This window comes from Ursus americanus, chromosome 12 (assembly GCF_024610735.1).
Source record: "Ursus americanus isolate L20-20 chromosome 12, mUrsAme1.1.p, whole genome shotgun sequence".
Classification (NCBI taxonomy): Eukaryota; Metazoa; Chordata; class Mammalia; order Carnivora; family Ursidae; genus Ursus; species Ursus americanus.
Window position 1 is genome coordinate 69,600,142 of NC_142138.1, and position 21,421 is coordinate 69,621,562.

Genomic DNA, 21,421 nt, shown 5'->3' on the forward strand with positions numbered 1-21,421 from the left:
CTCTCTGTCAAATAAATAAATAAAATCTTAAAAAAAAAAAAGAAAAAAGAAAAAACAATGGAAAATGAGTGGAGCTCAGAGAACAATGAAGTAGAGATAAAAATTTGAGAATATCATATATATATGTAGCATTTAGAGCCATGGGATTAGAAGAGACAATGTAAGCAGTAAGTACAGATAGAAAACAGAAAAGGGTCTAAGGCTGAACCCTGGGATGTACCCAATCTTAAAGGTCGTGTAGAAGAATTGGCAGCAAAGGATGTTGACAAGGAATAGCCAATGAAATAGGAGAAAACAGAGAAGAAGAAAGGTCTCAAGAAAGAGCGATAAACTATGTCAAATTCTTCTGAGAAGACTATTGGATTTGGAGGGGGATTGCATTAAATATGTAGATTTTGGGAGTGAGGGTGAAGGAGAGATACTGACATCATTATAATATGACTTTCCCAATTCATGAACATGGTATAACTCTCCATTTATTTATATTTTTGTTAATATCTCTCAACAATGTTTTGATTTTCTCCCTAGAAGTCTTGTTCATCTTTTCGTTAGATTTATTCCTGGGTTTTTCATTTTTGTAAGTTATTGTAAATGGTATTGTTAAAATCTTAAGAAGTGATTATTACCAATCTCATAGTTAGGATAATATAAAAACTGAAAGACTAAGAGAACTGTCTATTAAGCTTGGCAATGGAAAGCAGGATGTAAAAAAAAAAAATTCTAGTAAATTGAAAATCTGGGCCTCCATAAGGTCTAGTAGTTAAAGACTTCCTTGTTAATGCACACTGGCATCAAACGAGAGCCAATAAAATTGTTTGCTGTCCTTTATTCCTTATTTCTTGGTTTGTTTCTAATTGTAGGGTCCAAATCCCTAAAGGGTTAGAAGCTTATCTTTCTGCCTTCCCCATTTCATCTCCATATCACACTAAGTACATGTCAGTCCTTACCTCCTCCACTTAAGAAGAAATTGTGAAGAGGAAGCATGTGTTAAAGGGAAAGTTTCCCAAACATGATAAGTGAGTTAATGGAGAGAGAAACTCTCTAAGAAACACTAGAAATAATTGGTTTACACATTCTGGAGAAATAAATTCCCCAAATGTGGTTCTCTCTGAAAAATCACAGCTATTTTTATTTAGTCATTCTACCTTTATTAGGGCAACTTTGATCACTTGTATTAAAAATTAAATATTTTGTCTACATTTGCAAAGATATTTTTTCTACATTTGAGAGGATAACTTGGAGGAAACCATGGCATGATCTCCAGTGAATCAGCTCTGGAGTCCGGCTGTGATTTTGAACACCATTTCTTCTGAAAGGGCAGAAAAAAGCCTTAAAGAGAAGAAATAGGCATTTGCAACAGGTTTGTAAGTACCATATTCATTTTAGAAAATAATCACTTCCTAACTTGAATTCAGTCACATCTTGAAATTTCACAGGCTTTGGGTACAACACACTAGAATTCAAGTCTTAACCATGCACTTAACAGCTCCTTGAAGTGTGGTTTCTTATCCCAATTATCTTTCATTTCCACTTTGGAATCTATATTGTAGCCCATAATATCTAACTTCTATGGATTTGTTTTATTTACCAAAAACTCTTTTATTTGCTTTGCAGGGCTTATTTCACTCAATTTTTTTTAAGACTTATTTATTTATTTTAGAGAGAGAGGGCAGGAGGGAGAGGCAGAGGGAGAGAGAGTCTTTTTTTTTTTTTTTTTTTTTAAGATTTTATGTATTTATTTGACAGAGATAGAGACAGCCAGTGAGAGAGGGAACACAAGCAGGGGGAGTGGGAGAGGAAGAAGCAGGCTCATAGCAGAGGAGCCTGATGTGGGGCTCGATCCCAGAACGCCAGGATCACGCCCTGAGCCGAAGGCAGACGCTTAACCGCTGTGCCACCCAGGCACCCCAGGGGAGAGAGAGTCTTAAGCAGACTCTGTGCGGAGCATAGAGCCCGATGCAGGGCTCGATCTCACAACCCTGAGATCATGACTTGAACTGAAACCAAGAGTTGAATGCTTACCCAACCACACCACCCAGCCACCTCTATTTCACTTAAACTTCATAGTAACCGTTGCTGTCTTGGCCTCATAGCATTTACGTGTGGCTTTTAATCTTTTTTCCATTATGTTGATCAATTTATTTAAGTATCGTCTCTTCCCTCGATGTCTGGTGAAACTCTCTGGACCTGGTGCTGTTTTTAAAGGTAGGTCTTTGCCTATCTTTTCAGTTTCTCCTACAGCTATTTTTATTTTTAAAGGTCATTCTACCTTTCTTAGGGCAACTTTGATCACTTGTATTAAAAATTAAATATTTTGTCTACATTTGCAAATATATGTATCAAAATACACATACCACTTAAAATATCTTCTATGTTTAATGTTGCCGATATAGTAGTGTACTTTTTTCTCTTTCAATATTAAATTACCAAAGAATTAACCCTTTAATTTTCTTTCAAAGCACCAGATTTTGGCCTTATGGGTTAATTCTATTTTGGCGGAGTGAGGAAGTATGACCTATTCATTTCTGCTTCTATCCTAATTTATTCCTCTACTTCCCTCCTGTATTGGTGTCCCTTTATTAGCTTTTATGGTAAAAGCTTACTCATTATTTTTAATAGTTCTCACTCTCTCATAAATGCATTTTAAAGCTATGAATTTTCTTCTGACCTCTTCATGTGAGTTTTAATATATAGTGCTCTCTTTATTATTATTGTATACTAAAAAGTATATAATTTTTATTTTTATGTCCTCTTTAGTCCATGTGCGTTTTCCTAGCAGTACAGATCGAGGAGAATATTTTTAGTTATGTCCTTGCATTATGATTAGTAAATGGGTCTCATGTGGTTTCAACTTTTTCAACACTTGTTGAGCTTTCATTTGTTATCTTAAACGTGGTCAGTTTTTATCAGTATTTACATGAATTCAAAATGTATGTTTTCCACTTTGGATACCAGATGATGTGGGTATAAGTGTAGTTATGACTAATTTTGTTAACCATGGTCTTCAAATCCTCTATCGCCTCAACAAGTTTTAGTCAACTTGATCTGCCAGTTCCTGAGACTCTGCTTTTCCCCACTATAAGTTATTTGCGTGCACTAATCCAGAAAGCTTGACCTATTATGCCCCTTTCCCATCTAAACACATCCCGCAACCATAATACCATGAAACACACCTCCCCTAGACAATGAAAAGGTTTCTTAGGTTTTTTCTCTAGGCCAAGGATTGAAATTCAAGTTTTACCTTGGTTAACTCTCCTGCTAATCCTAAAATGTGTCCTCTACACACACTTGCTATTTCTGAAAAAAATAAAATAAAATCACTCAAGAATAATTGCTATTGCCCAGTCCCTTGATAATGTGAAAGAAAAAGAAAAACAACAACAAAACTCTGAACGATTCAACAGTTCAAACACTTAAAAAGACACCAGGGGAAAAGTCCCCTACAGAGTCACTTCAATAAGCGAAAAATTTTTTTCTTCATTTTTCATAGTGCAGCAGGCAGAGGAGTGAAGAAGCCTAAGGAAACAAGGGTATATTCCCTTGCTGGAAGTAACTCTAATATATATAGGTCAACCAGTATGCCTTTCTCTTGCTCAGTATTCTACATGTTATAATGTGGGCCTTGGGTCTAGACATGCCAAACTACATGAAACACATCTCCAGAAAGAAATTCAAGTACTTTAAGGCCCAATCCTAGGATTGGGAATTACATTAAGAACACTGAACAACTTTTGCCCAGGGTTAAATCTGTGGTGTATCTGAACTGTATTTCACACTCCCTCTTGGCCTAAAGAGTTTCAATGCATTTGAAAATTAGAATCCTACCAAGTAGAAACTAAAACTTATTACGCAAAGCTCAAACATCATTACCTACAAAAACAAAGCTGATATCTTTAGGTATATTCTGTTCTCCTGAATATTAAAAACATATGATATCAAAAGAGTGATATGGAGGGGCGCCTGGGTGGCACAGCGGTTAAGCGTCTGCCTTCGGCTCAGGGCGTGATCCCGGCGTTCTGGGATCGAGCCCCACATCAGGCTCCTCCGCAAGGAGCCTGCTTCTTCCTCTCCCACTCCCCCTGCTTGTGTTCCCTCTCTCGCTGGCTGTCTGTGTCTCTGTCAAATAAATAAATAAAAATCTTAAAAAAAAAAAAGAGTGATATGGACTTCCCCCAACCTTCTGGTAATTTAAAATCACTGCTCTTGATCATGTGAAGAAACAGAGAAAACTTTCTCCTTACTTCATTTCACTAATCTGTGTTTTCTGTTTTTTGTCACAAGATTCCTTCTTCTGGGTGCCTGGTGCTATTCAAGTCCCAATATCAATTAAGATCTCAATCTCTCAAAATACTCAACCAATGCCAGGCCACTACCTCTTTCCTACCTTGAGACAGTAGGCCAGCTTCCAAGTTTGGTCCCCAAAGGTCAAATACTGGAGAACTGCTTAAGCTCTATTATTTCCCTAGTTTGCTCTTTCTGGCTTTGGTCATCTAAGCAAAGTTCCTTGGATTGGCTGATCGTGAGATTCTCTCTAGATTCTTATACCTCTTTTTACTACAGCCACCTGAAATGTATCGCCTATAACATAATGTGTTCTTGGCCAAAGAAAAGAAATCTTGAGGTCTCAGAACGATCATCTGCCTGTTTGCTACTCCTTGGACTGTAGTTTAAATAAGAAAGTCTTCCTGATATTCTTGGGAAAACTTTGATTCCTGAGTAGGTGACAAAAACAAGAGCTTCCTCTTGAAAGTACCGAGAGGAAAAATGTGCAGTACTTCAAACAAGCGGAAATGATTGACCCAGAAGTCATCAACCTGGCTCCACCAAGCCCATTTTAAAATTTCTGATTTTAACATTTCCCAAATATTTGCCTATTCTCCTCTTGGCTATGTGTGTCCTCCTCTGTGCTACATAATAGTGTACCCTAAATCCCTTTTATTCACTTGGCTTGCTCCTGTGTTAAGTCCTCAAAATTCAGAGCTTTCAACTCAGGAATCAGAAATTTGAAAGAAGTATTTAATGAAAGTATTTCATTTTTCCTAAGAACATTGATAGGAAGTATTGCAAACACCATCTGATTTTTTTAAAAAAGATATTTGCCAGATAATATAGGTCTTTTTTGTAGAGCACTGGTAACAGACACTGTAAATAAGGTCTTTTGTTTTCTAATTCATTTTTTCCCTATTAGAACACATAGTAGATATTGAAGGTTCTAGAGAATCAAAGGCCCAACAAGTAAATTGTGGACTTGCCTTCTTAGATGATGTTTTAGAAAACGAAGGTCTTATTGCTCCAACGCGTAGGGAGGTGACTCTCAAATCACTAGAAATCTCTTAAAGCAATGTTTGTTGGCAAGGGAAATGTGCTCCTGCAGGAAGTGTCTTCCTAACCATAATCATAATGAGACGCCGATCAAATGTTACCATGTTCCAGCTACTCCACGAAGTGCATAAAACACATTATCTCATTTAATCTTTGTAACAAACCTATCAGGTAGGTTCCATTATCTTTCTCATTTTACAGAGGAAGAAATGGAGAGTCAGAGGAGTGAAGACACTTTCCCAAGGTCGTATAGCTCTTAGGGGGGAACTGGGACTCACTGCTAAGACTCATCACCACACTGCCTTTTCAGCCAGTATCTTTTTTTTTTTTAAGTAAGTTCCGTGCCCAGCATGACCCCAAGATCAAGACCTAAGCTAAGACCAAGAGTTGGTTGCTCAACTGACTGAGCCACCCAGGTGCCCCTCAGCCAGTATCTTTTGACTTTTAATCAGTTTGCTGTAAGGGGTCTGTGGCTAGAGACCAGGGGTGGACAGTGACTAATAAGAAACATGTATTTGGTCTCTGCCCCTGGTTCCTGATACAGAGCTCCTAAATCTCTTGGTTTCCTGGGTAATGGGAAGTGTTTTTGTTCTAAAGAGTTGGCTTTTGGTGGGCTCCTAGGAAGCTTCAGGATGGAGGTTGGTCACCAGAAAGGCCCAAGCTATTATTAGAAGCTTGGAACTTTTAGCCGCCCCCTCCTCCCGCATCCTCCAGGGAGAAGAAGGGGTGGAGATTGAGCCAATAATCCATCATGTCTACTTGATAAAGTCTCCATAAAAATCCCTAAACTGTGGGGTTCAGAAAGCTTCCGGGTTGGTGCACACCACAACTCCACGGGGACAGAAACTCCTTCCCCTGGGACCCTCGTGGACCTTGCCCTGTGTACATCTTCGTCTGGCCGCTCATCTGTAACCTTTCTGTATCCATGACAATACCCGGGAAACATGTTTCCCAGAGTTCTATGAGCCATTGTAACAAATGATCAAACCTGAAGAGGGGATGGTGGGACCCCCTGATTTGTAGCCAAGACTGACAGAGGGTGGGTAACATGGACACCCAGTACTGTGAGTAGTGTCTGAAGTGGGGGGGGAGCAGTGTTATGGGGCTGAGCCCTTAATCTGTGGTAGCTGGGCCAAGTCCAGGTAGTTAATGTCGTAATTGCTTGGTATGGAGAAGCCGCACACTCGGTGGCCAGAAGTATTGAGTAGCAGAGGAACAAAAAGTTTTCTTTTACCCTCTTACTGCTTCTGAATTAGTATAGGTTAGTATAAATATCCAACGACTTACACTGTGAAGCTTCTAAACTGATTTGCGGACTGTGGTTGTTGCCACCTCACCTAGACCTTCACTCTATATTGTGCTGTTCCCCATTCAGAGGGCGACAGATTTTAAATCAATCCTTTTTTGTTAAATCCAAGTCTTGGAGCTCTGCCATCCCTTTCAACTACTATCCCCTCATCCATCCATTCATCCCAGAAATATTTACTGAGTACCTACTACATTCCAGATGCAGTTCTAGGCGATGGGGATAGAAAAATAAAAAGTACCTGCTTTTATAGGACTTACTCTGGGAAGGTAAGAAGAGAGTCAGACAATGGGTCAGAGTACAGCCTAAATTATTGTAACAAATCTTTAAAAAACAGTGGCTTAAAGAAGATACAAATCTCTTTCTCTCTCATTTCATAGTCCAGGGCTAGGAGAGCACTTCAGCCATCCTTATCACAAGATTTCTGTTTCTGGGTCCAAGGTGGTTGCCACAGTTCCTGCCATCACTTCTACAATTGAGCCAGAGGAAAGCGAAAAAAAAGGCAAGGGAAGCACATACCTTTTCCTTTTTAGGGCACAAACTAGAAATAATATATATCACTTCCATTCATATTTCATTGTCCCAGAGTTTTGTCTTATGAACAAACCCAGATACAAAAGAAGCTGATAAATTAGCTTCTAAACCAAGAAGCCAAGCACCCAGAAAGCATAGAGTTACAATAAGCAGGTAAGAATAGTTTTTATGGGTAGCAGGCTCTGATTCAGTAATAGATAAATAAACACATTAGTATCAGATGGTACATGGAGGAAAATTAAGAAAGATAGGGGAATAAAAAGTATCATAAAGTTGGGGGAGGAGGAAATGGGCTGCTCAAGGACATCCTCAAGGATAAGATGGTAAGGTATCCTTTGAGCAGAAACCTAAAAGACATGAGGAAGCCAGTCATGTAAGCATCTGGGGAAGAGCCTTTCCAGAAGAGGAAATGGCAAGTAAAAAGGCCCTGAGATAGTAGGGCCTTGGCATATTCAGGAAGAACAGAGAGACAAGTGTGACAAAGTGGAGCAAACAGAAGGGAGAGCGGGAAGACAGGAGGTGTACGCCCACCAGCTTAAGGATGCAGCCTTCACGCTGAAGCCATGGTTGGCGCAGGTGGTAGTGGTGGTGGGGGTGTTCCGATGGGGAGAAGAGGGATTACCGATGTGGGAGGAACAGGATCTGACTCATGTTTCCAGAAGTTTACTCCAGCTCTTTTGTGGAAAATAGAGAGGGTAGATGGCAGAAGCAAGGAGACCAGGGGTGTCTGGGTGGCTTAGCTGTTAGGCGTCTGCCTTCGGCTCAGGGCCTGATCCCAGGGTCCTGGGATCGAGCCCCATGTCGGGCTCCCTGCTCGGTGGGAACCCTGCTTCTCCCTCTCCCACTCCCCCGTACTTGTGTTCCCTCTCTCCCTGGCTGTCTCTCTCTCTCAAATAAATAAAGTCTTAAAAAAAAAAAAGAAGAAGAAGCAAGGAGACCAGTCCAAAAGCTGTTGCTTTTGGGGATGTGCTGGTGGCTGGGGGTGGGGGCGGGGGGGGCAGCAGTGGAGCTGTCCAGGTGTGTTTGGAGACTTGACACATTTTGAGTCAACAATATTTTCTGATAAATCACAGGTGACTAAGAAAAGGCTTATTTTTCACTCACCCTATCATAGTCACCTCCCCAGAGAAAATTAATCTCACAGGGAACAAGGAAATTGAATTTCTCTCAAGCTAGGACTGTGGTGAGCAAAGTTTCAGCAGGTTTGAGATGCTGTGAGCCAAGAACGATGTGACTTGAATTGTTTTGTAGGCAGGAGGGGCAGCCAGAGCTTTTCAATATAATGACATAAAATCGTCTGTGAAAATAAAATTTTTAATGCAACGCCTGGGCGGCTCAGTCGGTTAAGCATCTGCCTTCGGCTCAGGTCATGATCCCAGGGTCCTGAGATCAAGTCCCACATCAGGCTCCCTGCTCAGCAGGGAGTCTGCTTCTCCCTCTTCCTGCCTCTCCCTCTGCTTGTGCGCGTGGTCTCTCTCTGGCAAATAAATAAAATTGGATAAAACTAAAACTTTAAAAAAGATTCCCAGAGGACATTTGATATATTGGTTACAAGCACGATTCCAGAGGAACCTCATGGACTTGGGAAGGAGGACACCTACATATCCCCATCACCCACATAGGACCTGGCACATATAAGTTCTCCTCATGGAATGTTCCTGAACCCTCCAGCCATATGCAACCTATCATTCTCCTTAACTCATAACATTTCCTTCTTCCCCCCTCTTTTGGAAATAACACATTTTGCCTTGAATTGTAATTATTTTTATACTCCTGTAATCCCTTCTATTAGATGTATTTTCATCTTTTTATCCATCTCGTTGCTTTGCTAATATTATGTCTGTTATATTTATTTGATTACACATGAAAACTATAACACGCCCTGGTTTTATATTTCAGAAGTTTGTTCATGTTGGCAGTATGGGATCTGGAATTTTTTTAATCAAGTTTTCTATTTTTGCCAAATCATATGATAGCTCAGTTATAGTTACAAAATGTAGAAAAAAAATCACTATCAAGTAATTCTCCAAAACAGTCTTGTTCCTTCCTTGTTAAAGACTGACATTCTTTCCTAATGCCTACTTTATGCCCCTCAAAGAGATCATATAACCTATTTCCCATCTGTTGTCCTGTGCTTGAATGATGGTCATCTGAATTTAAGTGGTTTGAGTCTTAGATCACTTTTAGGAAATGTACCCAGTTTTAAAATGAGGTATTTGGGGGCACCTGGGTGGCACAGCGGTTAAGCATCTGCCTTCGGCTCAGGGCATGATCCCGGTGTTATGGGATCGAGCCCCACATCAGGCTCTTCCGCTGGGAGCCTGCTTCTTCCTCTCCCACTCCCCCTGCTTGTGTTCCCTCTCTCGCTGGCTGTCTCTATCTCTGTCGAATAAAATAAAATCTTAAAAAAAAATGAGGTATTTGTCTAAAAATTGACAAGATTCAACTGTCATGTTTGTAGGTTTAGATACCGCAATCCGTTCCCCAGTCCTTGAAATAATGACCAACCAATCTTAATGACATTTAACCTGACCCAGACCAAGCCTATTTGCAGTGCTCACTGGATCTGATATTTAAAGCTCCTTATCTTCATAGCACAAACTTTTTTCTTCTTCTGGAAGGCATCTCACCATTGTTCGCCACACTGAAAGGCAGCATCTAAACTAGGCCGAAAAAGCTCCAGTAGAATCCCATCCTTTTGGCCACATAGGTACAGGGATGAAGGGAAGCAGTCAAGTGCAGTACTCTTTCTGCCCCTCTTAGGAGTTTTTAATCTCCAACAGTTGTTTTAACTGGGTCAGTAATTATTATAAATGTTTCAGGTTAAAGGAGCAAGAAAATTTAGGAAAAAGTGAAGGTTTTCAGAGTACATGAACTTATCACCTTCAGACCAATTTTCTAGCATTCTCTGGTCTGGGCAATCAGTCAACAAACTTTCACTGAGATTTTTTTTTTTTTAAGATGTTATTTATTTTTTATTTATTTGGGAGAGAGCACCAGAGGGGGGAGGGGCAAAATAGGAGGGAGGAGCAGAAGAGAATCTCAAGCAGACTCAGCAGCTGAGCTCGGAGCCCAACTCAGGGCTTGATCTCCTGACCCTGATAGCATGACATGAACTGAAGCCAAGAGTCAGTCACTTAACCGACTGAGCCACCTAGATGCCCTGAGATGCTATTTTATAATGGTCACTAGAAACAGCCTTTGTGGAAGCTCCCAAGCAGTCTTTTAAGAAAGTAAACCCTGTCTTCTATCAGAAGACAAAGAAGAACATGTAAAAACAATGAAAAAATTTAAGGAAAAAGGCTACCCAATTCACAATGCTACAGTTAATTGCAAATTCACTGGGTGAGGAACAAAGAAAGCCTTAAGAGTTAGAAGGAGAAAGACTTCCTGTGATCTAGAATGGGATGGGAAGGCTTCATGGAGCAAGATTTGAGCAACAGTTTCAAAGAACTGGCAGGTTGACAGGCTTTGAGTAGTTGCAAGAGCAACAGAAAGTACTACAGTTTAGGAGGACCACCTAACAAAAGCACAAAGGAAGAGAAACTTAAGAGGCATTATAGGACAGTGGGTACTGCATTTTGGTTCTGCTAGGGATCTGAGGAAAATAAGCAATTGAAGGGAACTCGGCCCGATGGCTGCAGGCCTTTGGTTTCAGGATAAGGTGTGGGGGCTTAATCCTTCAGGCGTGAGTAACTAATGATAGCTTTTGATTAAGGTGATTAAGGTGAGCCAGTCGACAATGCTTTAACAACTTCCAAAGACCATGAGAAACAAGGGTCCCTTGCTAGTCCTCAGGGAGAAGAGAACCTTCAGGATCCTAGGGGAGGAGACCAGATGGTGTCTCTGGCTTGACGGAGAAGACAGACACCCTGGCCTTTTCATTTACTAACTTTTCCAACTATAAAATGTGCTGGATAAGGACTTCTTTTCTTTCACTGGGAAATTAAAATTCTCAGTGAGTCATTCCTCTCACCAGGGAAAATGACTCAGAAAAATCTTCATTTTCCAGTGAAAAATCATATACAGCCCATTTTATGTAACTTTAATTGGATGTAAATTTGGACTCTTACGTTATAAATAAAATTCATCTTAAGCACAAACTTGACAAGCAAATTCCTTAACATTTATCAGGAAAGGCTTAATTTCAAAGCTTGACAAATGAACTGGAAACTAAGATTTTTCCTTTTACCTTAAGGGGACCTTTTATTTGGTAAAACATTCACCAGCTTCTGTCCTGTCCAGCTCAGTCTTGAGTTACGCAAGTTTTGAACTAAGGGGTCTTTAGAAATTCATCCCCTATGTTAACTGTGGCCATTTGCACATCATGCACTCCAGACTTTTTAAATACACCTGAGAACACTAAAAACCACCTCCCCAGTCCCCACCTCCGACCTGACTTTATCAGGAAGCTCCAGGAGAGGCACCTGGGAATGTGTTTAGCCAGCACCAAGGTGGTTCTTACAACCAGGAAACTTTGTTACAGAAGACAAGTTCCTTGCCCTGGAGGAGAATTTTCCTGTAAGTAATCACAGTAAATCTTCGTTCTGCTCAGCTTTCACCAAGAGCAAGAACATTGACTAGGTAGTGGGGCAGAGGGAAGGTTTGACCCAAGTGAGAATTAAATCCCGACGGAAAGGAAGTCTGGGCGCTGGGTCTACCAGCTGCCGCGCAAGGATTGAGGTTACAGACGAGTTGAAGTCTTGGCAGTGGGGGCTGTCCTATGCATTTTGGGATGTTAATCAGCATCCCTGGCCTTTACCCACTAAATGCCAGTTAGCATCCCTTCCCAAGAGATAACGGTCTCCAGATATTACTGAATGTCCCAAGGGGTGGGAGGCAAAATCTCTACCCGAAGGATGGGGCTAGGGAGGAATTTAGGCAAGGATTGCTGGGTCGGCACTTACACGTACGTCAACAGACTAAAGCACATGGCTTTATTGCGCATCGTTCGTGACAGACGCCTAGAAACGTTTTTTACGAAGGCTAAGACAGTGGGGAGTGGGGAACGGAGGGATTTCCATTTGTATGCTAAGGAAAACAAATCCGGCCCGATTAGTAAAAAACGGTGTTGACATTTATGGGCAGAGAAATTTAGTACAGCATCCCCTACCAAAAAAACAAAAACCAAAACCCGAAAACTTTAAAACTATAGCAAACCTGCTTGCTCAGTTACCTGCATCTGAGCTTCCATCACGGACTCAGTAGAACTAGGTAGAGACCATTTTGAGTGCCAGGTTTTTTGTTACCAGCAAGAGTCGTGCCATGAGTGACACCACCACACTGTGGGAGGGTCTGGACTTTAACAGCCCCCTGGCAATCTTTATCACCCAAAGGTTTTCGAGAGCACAGGCCCACCACACCTAACCAAAAGCCAAGTCTTCCAGCAAGTGTTTACAGCTGCTTTCTGTGACAAATTAAGTGGCTCTGAAAAGAGCCGTTGGGGTAAAATAGCTGTTCTGTTGCGTCCTTCGCACGCCCTTACTTCGAGCTGGTGTACTTGGTGACCGCCTTGGTGCCCTCGGACACGGCGTGCTTGGCCAGCTCGCCGGGCAGCAGCAGGCGCACGGCCGTCTGGATCTCCCGGGACGTGATGGTCGAGCGCTTGTTGTAATGCGCCAGGCGGGAGGCCTCGCCGGCGATGCGCTCGAAGATGTCGTTGACGAAGGAGTTCATGATGCCCATGGCCTTGGACGAGATGCCGGTGTCTGGGTGCACCTGCTTCAACACTTTATACACGTAAACAGAATAGCTCTCCTTACGACTGCGCTTGCGCTTCTTGCCGTCCTTCTTCTGCACTTTCGTAACCGCTTTCTTAGAGCCCTTCTTAGGTGCAGGAGCCGACTTTGCTGGATCAGGCATTTCTGCAAGAAGTAACGCCACACGCCAGTAAACGATCCGGACTACTGCCAAGGCGCTTGGTTGCGCGCTACTTATAGAGCTTGTATGCAAATGAAGGCTCGCACAGGACTGCATTTCTATTGGTTAATTTCCAACAATGTCGTCATGGTGGGGGTGGAGTCCACATAAATAATAGCTCCGGCTCTCACTTCCTTAGTGGCTAGCAGAATAAACGTCTTCTTAGCCAATCAAAATGTTCCATTTCAGGCTAACCAATAAATTATGTAGTTTCACCTGTTTGGGGTGTTTGGGGCTGGTTTTCCACATTTCGGTTGTAGTCTTGCGTAAGGAAGAGATCTGAAGAAACAGCTAAAGACAACTTTCTTGTTTTTGCGCCGTTTTATTTCCCTACGCTTTGTGAAAGTGTTTTGCTTTTGGGTTTTAGAATACCTTAAACCTACATCTCAAAAAAAATCCGGCATTCCCCTCAAATTTGTTTGAGCCGCCTGTATTATGCAACGATGAAGGTATTAGGTAACTGCCTACACAACCCTTAAGACACCTAAACCAGGAAGTCTTCAGTATTTAAACAAGGACGTATATCCGGCTTAGTTCTAACTGTAAAAATCTGGTTGATAAACCCAGATTCCCGTCCCAGGAATTATCACAAACCACATGACGGCCTTCCCACTTAATTTCTGTACCTAGATTTGTGCCAAGGTTCTGTGCTAGCAGCTTGTAACGTTACAAATGACTGGTAGAGCAGCGTCCACCCCCTTGCAAATTTTTCCTCACAGAAGCCAAGGCTGACGCTCTAGACTTTTAGTTAACTCGCATGTAAACAGCAGGTTTGGCAAGAACCTATAAACCGTTTCAGATCTTCCCTCCTGCACGCCAGCCGACTAAAGGTCAGACGTGGATTCCATTATCTCACTACTTGACACGTGCGAGCTTCCCCCATCCCTCCATCCAGTACAGCGGTGCACGAGAACACACCCGCGCCAGGCGAAAAACTGCACAGCTGCTCTTCATGAAAACGTGGGTGGCTCTGAAAAGAGCCTTTAGATGGTCTACATAAAAACACCAGGCCTTAAGCCCGCTCCCCGCGGATGCGGCGAGCCAGCTGGATGTCCTTCGGCATGATGGTGACGCGCTTGGCGTGGATGGCGCACAGGTTCGTGTCCTCGAACAGCCCCACCAAGTAGGCCTCGCTCGCCTCCTGCAGCGCCATCACGGCCGAGCTCTGGAAGCGCAGGTCCGTCTTGAAGTCCTGCGCGATCTCGCGCACCAGCCGCTGGAACGGCAGCTTGCGGATCAGCAGCTCGGTGGACTTCTGGTAGCGCCGGATCTCCCGCAGGGCCACGGTGCCCGGCCGGTAACGGTGCGGCTTCTTCACGCCGCCCGTGGCCGGCGCGCTCTTGCGGGCCGCCTTGGTGGCCAGCTGCTTGCGCGGGGCCTTGCCACCGGTCGACTTGCGGGCGGTCTGCTTCGTACGAGCCATGACGTCTTCCTGGTTTTATTCCAGAAGTGCTAGGCAGCCTTATTTATAGACGTAGCCTTGTCTTGATTGGGCCAGAAGAGTGAGGAACCTTCAGAATGTGATCTCATTGGCTAGAATTCAATCCTATTTTCTCGGGTAGATTGTTATGCTAATCTTTCTCCCTTATTCACCTTTCCGTACTTTTCTGTAATCTTGGCGATCACGGACGTTTTTCTTTTTAGACCTTTCCTTTAAATTGGTGTCATTTTTATAAGAGCAATTTTTAAAGTGCTTTCGCAAGCTTGGGATTTATATTTTAAACAGGTTCCTTCGGAAAAAAAGCCTGCCTTCCCATGAACTAGGTTTCAGCCTACATTTCCAGTTGAGTTACTGTAACTCCAATCCCATAGCTAACATTTATTTAGCGCCTGACACTGTGCTAAGAGCGTTAGTTGCATTACAGTACGACGGTGACTCAACAAAACAATACGTAGTTAAAGGAACCAAAAATTGAATTTACATTTACCTAACTTCGGAACTACGCCGAAGTCGTGTGCTAATCAGCACCAATTTGCAGGGTAGAGCCTTCAGCCTCTCTTTAGCTTTTTCATCTGGGAATGCTGTTCCCTCCCCTCAATCCATCAATGGCCAATTAGGTCCTGTACACGAAACCCTTCTGATCAAGGAATATAAGACCGGAAACGTTAATTTCTCCTTCACAATGCTGATTAGTTTCTAAATAGTCAACTTGCTTATCAGTCAGATTAAAAGCTATAAAAAAGTTTCAAAGCAAATAAATTATTCGTTGATTGCCGAGTTGCTAACATATTTTCTTCAATAAAGTAGTTTCATCTAAAAGTTTCACCTAAAAGTTTCATTTTTTTCTATTCTGTATAGGGAAATCGAAGATCCTCTGCTTTTTAGTTATTTCATATGCTTTGAAGTATTGCTCAGAAAATTACGTGTCATAAAACAAGTCATGTAAGGTAATAACGCTTGAAAGTGTGAATAGTTAATATAAAAATTTTAATCATATGCTCCTTCTATTGAAAAAGCTTTGCATCCAAACCTTATAAAAACTCAAACCTGTGAACACGATCAAGCCCAACAAACTTAAAACTTAACCCGTGGTGTCAGTATGATCATCTTCCTGCTGAAGGCAAAATAAAAGTTATTTTGAAGGGATTTCCTGATCCCTAAACGAGCTAGAATCTTCTCTGTATATCTTCAGGAGTTCCTGTGGGCAGCACAGTCTCCTGCTCTAGGGAGACCTAAATGTCCTGCAAAAGTGCAACCGATGTGAACAGCTGGTACGCCTTCCTGTGGTTTTGTAATGATGGCTAACATATAGAGAGCAGGACTTGGTATTTAAAAATTCTTTCACATACACTGTCCCATTTAATACCAACTCTGAAATAGATGTTACTTTTCTCATTTCACGGATAAAAAAACAGAGTCTCAGAGAAATTATGGCTTGTCCCGGACAAGTAACAAGGCCTGCGTAATATCCTAAAGCAGAAGAAAGACATTATAATGGATTTCTAGTTTCATCAGGCTTGGGGCACATTTTAAAGCAGCGAAGCATTTTCCCATCATGCAATCAAATTCCTCAATGTTTCTCAAACTTCTCCACTGAACTATTACCATTGGAAGAGGAAACTACCACAGCGGGTCTGGATGGCAGCCCAAAGCCCCCACACAGGTGTCACATTTCTTTGCGGTGTTCTTTTTAAATATATGCGTTCTTGGCCGGTATTCATTTAGGTAAGAAAAAGATTCTCAAACTGTTGTTGGGGAGGAAAAACTTACCCTGCTCCTCAAGCTTTTTTGGCTGGTCTAAGAATTAAATTGACATGAGCCTGACTAACAGGAGAAAATCATATAAGAATATGAGGTCCCCAGGCAGTCAGGCGATTGAAGTTTATATGCCACCCATAGCTAAGAAAGGGATCAGTTGGGGTCTGGGACTGCGAAGGGAAGGAAGACCATTACAAGAAGATAAAATGAGTGTTTGGTAAACAAATGTTTGCTGGGCCACTCAGAAATAATGGGGTATAGAAAAGAGTTTCAGCAAGCAGACTCTGCTGGCTTCCTCGCTGTCTACCACACCTAGGTTGTATTGTGCGGTAAATATCTGTGTGATAGTTCCCTTCCTCGAGCAGGTCCTCTGTCTGAATTCTTTCAAGCTGTTAGGAGGGAGGCAAAAAGAAAATCTTTTTTTTTTTTTTTAAGATTTTATTTTATTTATGTGACAGAGACAGCCAGTGAGAGAGGGAACACAAGCAGGGGGAGTGGGAGAGGAAGAAGCAGGCTCCCAGCGGAGGAGCCTGATGTGGGGCTCGATCCCAGAACGCCGGGATCACGCCCTGAGCTGAAGGCAGCTGCTTAACTACTGCGCCACCCAGGCGCCCCAAAAGAAAATCTTCTTTGAGTCTTCTTTTTCTTAAAAATAATCAGCCTGAAATAATCCATGTGCCAAAGAAACACCTTTTTGGGGGAGCAGAATTTTGCTCCCCTGCAATGTATATTCATATAGAATCCAACAGCTGTGGGATGTATTTTACCTCTATAATATAGAGAATAAGAAAATTCCAAGAGTCATCTTCTGGCTAGCCTCAGAATAGAACAATTTATTATTTACAGATGCCAAGGGCAGGCATGAAGATTATTTCCAGTTTAAAAAGCAATCAAAACCCCAGCAGACACAGGAAAAGCTCTTTACCTTCCCCACGACTACCTGAAAAGAACTGAGATGGAAGACCGGCTTCAGGAAGAGAGCTGTCACCGTGAATAACTACATTATACATTATGAACTAGGTCTGGCAGGCAGGGAGGAACCTAGCAAGGCCTGTTGGATCAAAGTCCTCTGTGTCCCATTGTTTCCGAGTGGCCCAGCACACGTGTGTTTACCAAACATTTACTTTTTTCATCTTCCTGTGAATTGCGTTCCTTCCCTTTGAAGTCCCAGGCCCTACTCCTTCTCCTTAGTTCATTTTACCTGTCTTTGGCATTTCCATGTCTGTGTGGATTCCTTGTACATACAAAATTAAATTTGATTTTCTCCTGTTAATCTATCCCATGTCAATTTGATTCTTAGTCTAGGTAGAAGGACCTTGATGGGGGCAGGAAATTCTTGCTCCCCAGCACTTAGAAGTCACCTTTAATAACAGAATTCAGATCCATAATCATTTGATTTCACCCAGTCTCCACATTGGACAATAGACTGACCCCTGTGAGTGTTTTCAACGCACTACTCTATCAGAAGTCAATTGATAATGCAGTCGAACCTCTGCTTGCTGCTGCTGTGGGGAAAAGGGAGTATTTTTCTCCTCCTAATATCTCTGAAGTTTCCTTCATCAGAAATAATAAGAATCTGTAGTTTCCAGATTGAGCCCTGAAGTTTCATTATTTAGTGCCAAGAGAGGAGGGGAAAGAGCATATGAAGCTTAACACTTGCCACGAGAAATAAGCAAGTAAAAGAAAAATACGCTTTGTATGTGCATGTGTTTGTAATATAAAAGTAATGGACTCAATTATATGTTCCAGGAAGACAGTTTGTGTTCAGTCTTTGACTGCAGGTACCCCCAGGGCTTCAAGTATCCTCGAGATGAGACTGAATCTTTGGTTTGTGGGGTGGGTAGGCCATGTGCCTGCTTTCCTTTCTTTTTTTTTTTTAATTTTTATTTTAAAAATTTAATTTCAGTGCAGTTTAACCTACGGTGTTATATTCGTTTTAGGTGTACGGTATGGTGATTTGACGATTCCGTACATTGCTCGGTGAGCATCGAGATGAGTGTCCTCTTAATCCCCTGCACCTATTTCACTCTGCCCTCCCCCCCTTTCTGGTAACCATCAGTTTGCTCTCTATAGTTAAGGGTCCGTTTTTGGTTTGTCTTGCTTTTTTTTCTTCTTCATTCGTTTGTTTCTCAAATTCCACATATGAGTGAAATGATTGCCTTTCATCTTAAGTGGCTGATAGCGCCGGACCAAATTCAGAAGCCATGGGCTTTTGAGCTTCTTTCCTTCACTCCATTCTGAGATAAAGTCATTCCCTCCACATCTTGCTGGTTGGATAAGAACTTCCCCTTTCCCCCTTAGCACTACTTCTTGTCCTGTAAAATGAAGGGTGGCATAGGGGAGGAAAAAGTTTTCCAAGGTCCTCTTAGGGTCCCTGGCTGGGTCTGAAAATTAAACCAACAAAGACAGGGTAACAGTGGAAGAGCACACAAATTTACTTAACACAACTTTTATGTGGCACGGGGACCTTCATAAGGAAATGAAGACCCAAAGAAACAGTTCGGCCTGAGCACGTTTATGCTGGCTATGAAGAAATGTGGGCGCTCCTGCAGAAACGCAGTAGGTCAAGGAGTGTGAGGTCAGTCTAATAAACCAGCGGAGGCAGCAAGGCCTGTTTGTTCAAGTTCCTCCATAGGTCCCTTTGTCTTTAGAGATAAAGCTGCTCCGTTCCTCCTCACCTATCCCTCTAGTCATGGAGAGAAGGCACAAGAGGGGTAGCGTGACCTTTGGGCTTATGTCCTTCTCTCACGATTTCTTCAGCTGCAAATATTTAATATGCTAAGGTGCTATGTTGTTCCAAACCCCGTCAGTGGCAGAATATGCTACCCCTAAATTATGCCATTTGGCCCATGGATTATTTTGAGCTAAAGGCACTTGAAAAACAGCAGGTGCAAAAAGTGTGCTCTGACCTCTGTTTCTTTCCTAAAAAAGGGAGACAAAACCCCCATATGGAAGATGTCGTCCCTATACCACGAGGAAAACAACATTCTTTTCACCCAGGATGGGGAGTTGAAGCCAAGAGAAATCTGCACAAAGAAACCTTTGTTAAACTAACCCTTATCTTCCTAGTTATTTTTCCCCCATTAACTGCCCTAGCTAAAGCCCTTCCGTCTCGTGACATTTTCATGATTTACTACTCTGTCCAATCCCGTTTATAAGCCGTCAAATCTAACTGCTTCTTTGGGTCTTCATTTCCTTATGAGGACTCCAATGCCAAATAAAACACAGAGTAAATAAACTTCTATGCTTTTCTCCCCTTAATCCGTCTTGTGTCAATATAATTATCAGGCCCAGCCAAAAACTCTAAGTGGGTAGAGGTAAAATTTTGTCTCCTCTACAGCAGATCTCAGTTTGCAGGGGTTCAGAACATACCACCCCCAAATATGCCATTTGGTATATTAATTATTTTGAGCCGGAGTTACTTGAGAAACAACAGATGTAGGAGGGGCTCTCTGACCTCCCCTTTTCCACCTAAAAGCAGCTCGGAAATTTTTCCACGAGAAAAGTAAATTACTTGGTTTTTGTTGTTGTTAAGTTCAGGCCACAGGACACTTACTGTCTCTGGTTTATGGGGAAAATAGGACAGAATGCTCACATTTCACCTAATATACAGCCTGTCTGGGGAAAGAAAGAGAAAGAAAGAAGAAAGAAAAAGACAAAGAAAGAAAGAAAGAAAGAAAGAAAGAAAGAAAGAAAGAAAGAAAGAAAGAAAGAGAAAGAAAGAAAAGAGAGAAAGAAAGAGAAAAAAAAGAAAGAGGCTATTTTTTAAAGGTACCTTCCTTCTCAACATTCCTTTCATTTAATTTTTGTAATCAACATCATTGTGAATCCCGGAGGCAAGTGATGCATGGTGGCACCATTCAATGAGCAGAGAACAAAGTTCATGGCTGGGGAGGAAGGAAGAGATAATTCCCTCAGCCGCTATTAGAGTCACACCTTGGAGCTTTGAAGTTTAAGCATTTTGACATTTTTTAGTTTAAAACGACTAAAGAACAACCTGGAGGATCTATATGTCTGGAGCCTAGAAGTCTGGATAAAGATATAGTATTGGGACTCATTAGCATACAGAGGATAGAGCCACAGGAGAGAGGAAAAAAGGCATATAAGATTTAAGGTAATACACAGCCTTCAGAAAAAAAAGATCATTCTTTCTGATGCAGAAACCACATCTGGTGGATTGTCCTTCCAGAGGGCCCTGGTACTGTAACAAACATGCTATCACTAAAGGACCCTAATCAACTTCATCGGGCAGTTTCTGGGAATGATTTTCAAAATGAAGATTTCCCCTTGAGAAACCCAATTCAGTAAACTTTGCTGGCTCCACGTGGGGCGTCCATGGGGACACAATTTGGTCACTGATTTCTGGCTGAAAGCAGCGGTCGATTTTAGAGGATCTGTAGAAACGAGGCACAGAACGTCCTTGTCTTCTTTCTGTATATATTGCTTCTTTTAGCAGAGCTTTGGATGACAGCGCGTCGGAGTCACTGACCTCCACGAGAAGGCTTGCAAATAGAGTGAAACCAATGTTCCTAAGATCTGCTTTCTCCTGGGTGAGGTGAAATTCCCTGCCCCATAACAACAAAACAGACCAGACTCAGAAATTAGGGCCATGTCGCCCTCCCCGCGCTCCGCACACAGCCCAGGCGCGGCTGCTCCGGACATGGCCTCCTGGGTCTGCCAAACGCCCGGACCTGCCTTTGTTGCAGTTTTATGTAACGGTGCGTCGGAAGCCTGTGACCCTCTCGTCGGGAACAGACCCGGCGCTGGCGCCGTCCTTCCCGTCTCTCGACTCCATTTGCTCTTCCTTTCGTCTTCTCCCCCCAGAAAGACCTTTGTCAGCCTAAATCTTACGCCCTGCGAGAGTCCACAAATGAAGGGAGACAAAGGCGAGAACGGTTGCGGCCCCCGGCAGCCTGGCGTTTGGATCTCGGTTCTCCCGGGAACGACGGCCGACAGGTCGTTTCTCAAGAGCCCGTTAGAGGGAGCCGCGGGGAGCGAGGAGACAGGGAGAAGGGAGCCGCCTCGGAGAGATGACGCAACGCCGAGCGGGGGCGGGGACAACTGGGGGCGGGCTTCCCGCCGCGCGCTTTCTGTTCTCAATCTGGTCCGGCGCTCTTGTATATTAGGGGGAAAGCTACCCT

At 42.7% G+C, this 21,421-nt stretch overlaps 2 protein-coding genes across 2 annotated transcripts; both read right to left on the reverse strand.

The window, feature by feature from the left end:
* Positions 1-12,579: 12,579 nt before the first annotated feature.
* LOC123779216 (histone H2B type 2-F-like) lies at positions 12,580-13,147 on the reverse strand. Its single transcript, XM_045777144.2, has one exon. It carries the CDS (start codon positions 13,136-13,138, stop codon positions 12,644-12,646), a length of 495 nt encoding a protein of 164 aa, XP_045633100.2. The 5' UTR covers positions 13,139-13,147; the 3' UTR covers positions 12,580-12,643.
* A 946-nt stretch (positions 13,148-14,093) lies between these two features.
* LOC123779227 (histone H3) lies at positions 14,094-14,508 on the reverse strand. Its single transcript, XM_045777151.2, has one exon. It carries the CDS (start codon positions 14,502-14,504, stop codon positions 14,094-14,096), a length of 411 nt encoding a protein of 136 aa, XP_045633107.2. The 5' UTR covers positions 14,505-14,508.
* Positions 14,509-21,421: the final 6,913 nt, after the last annotated feature.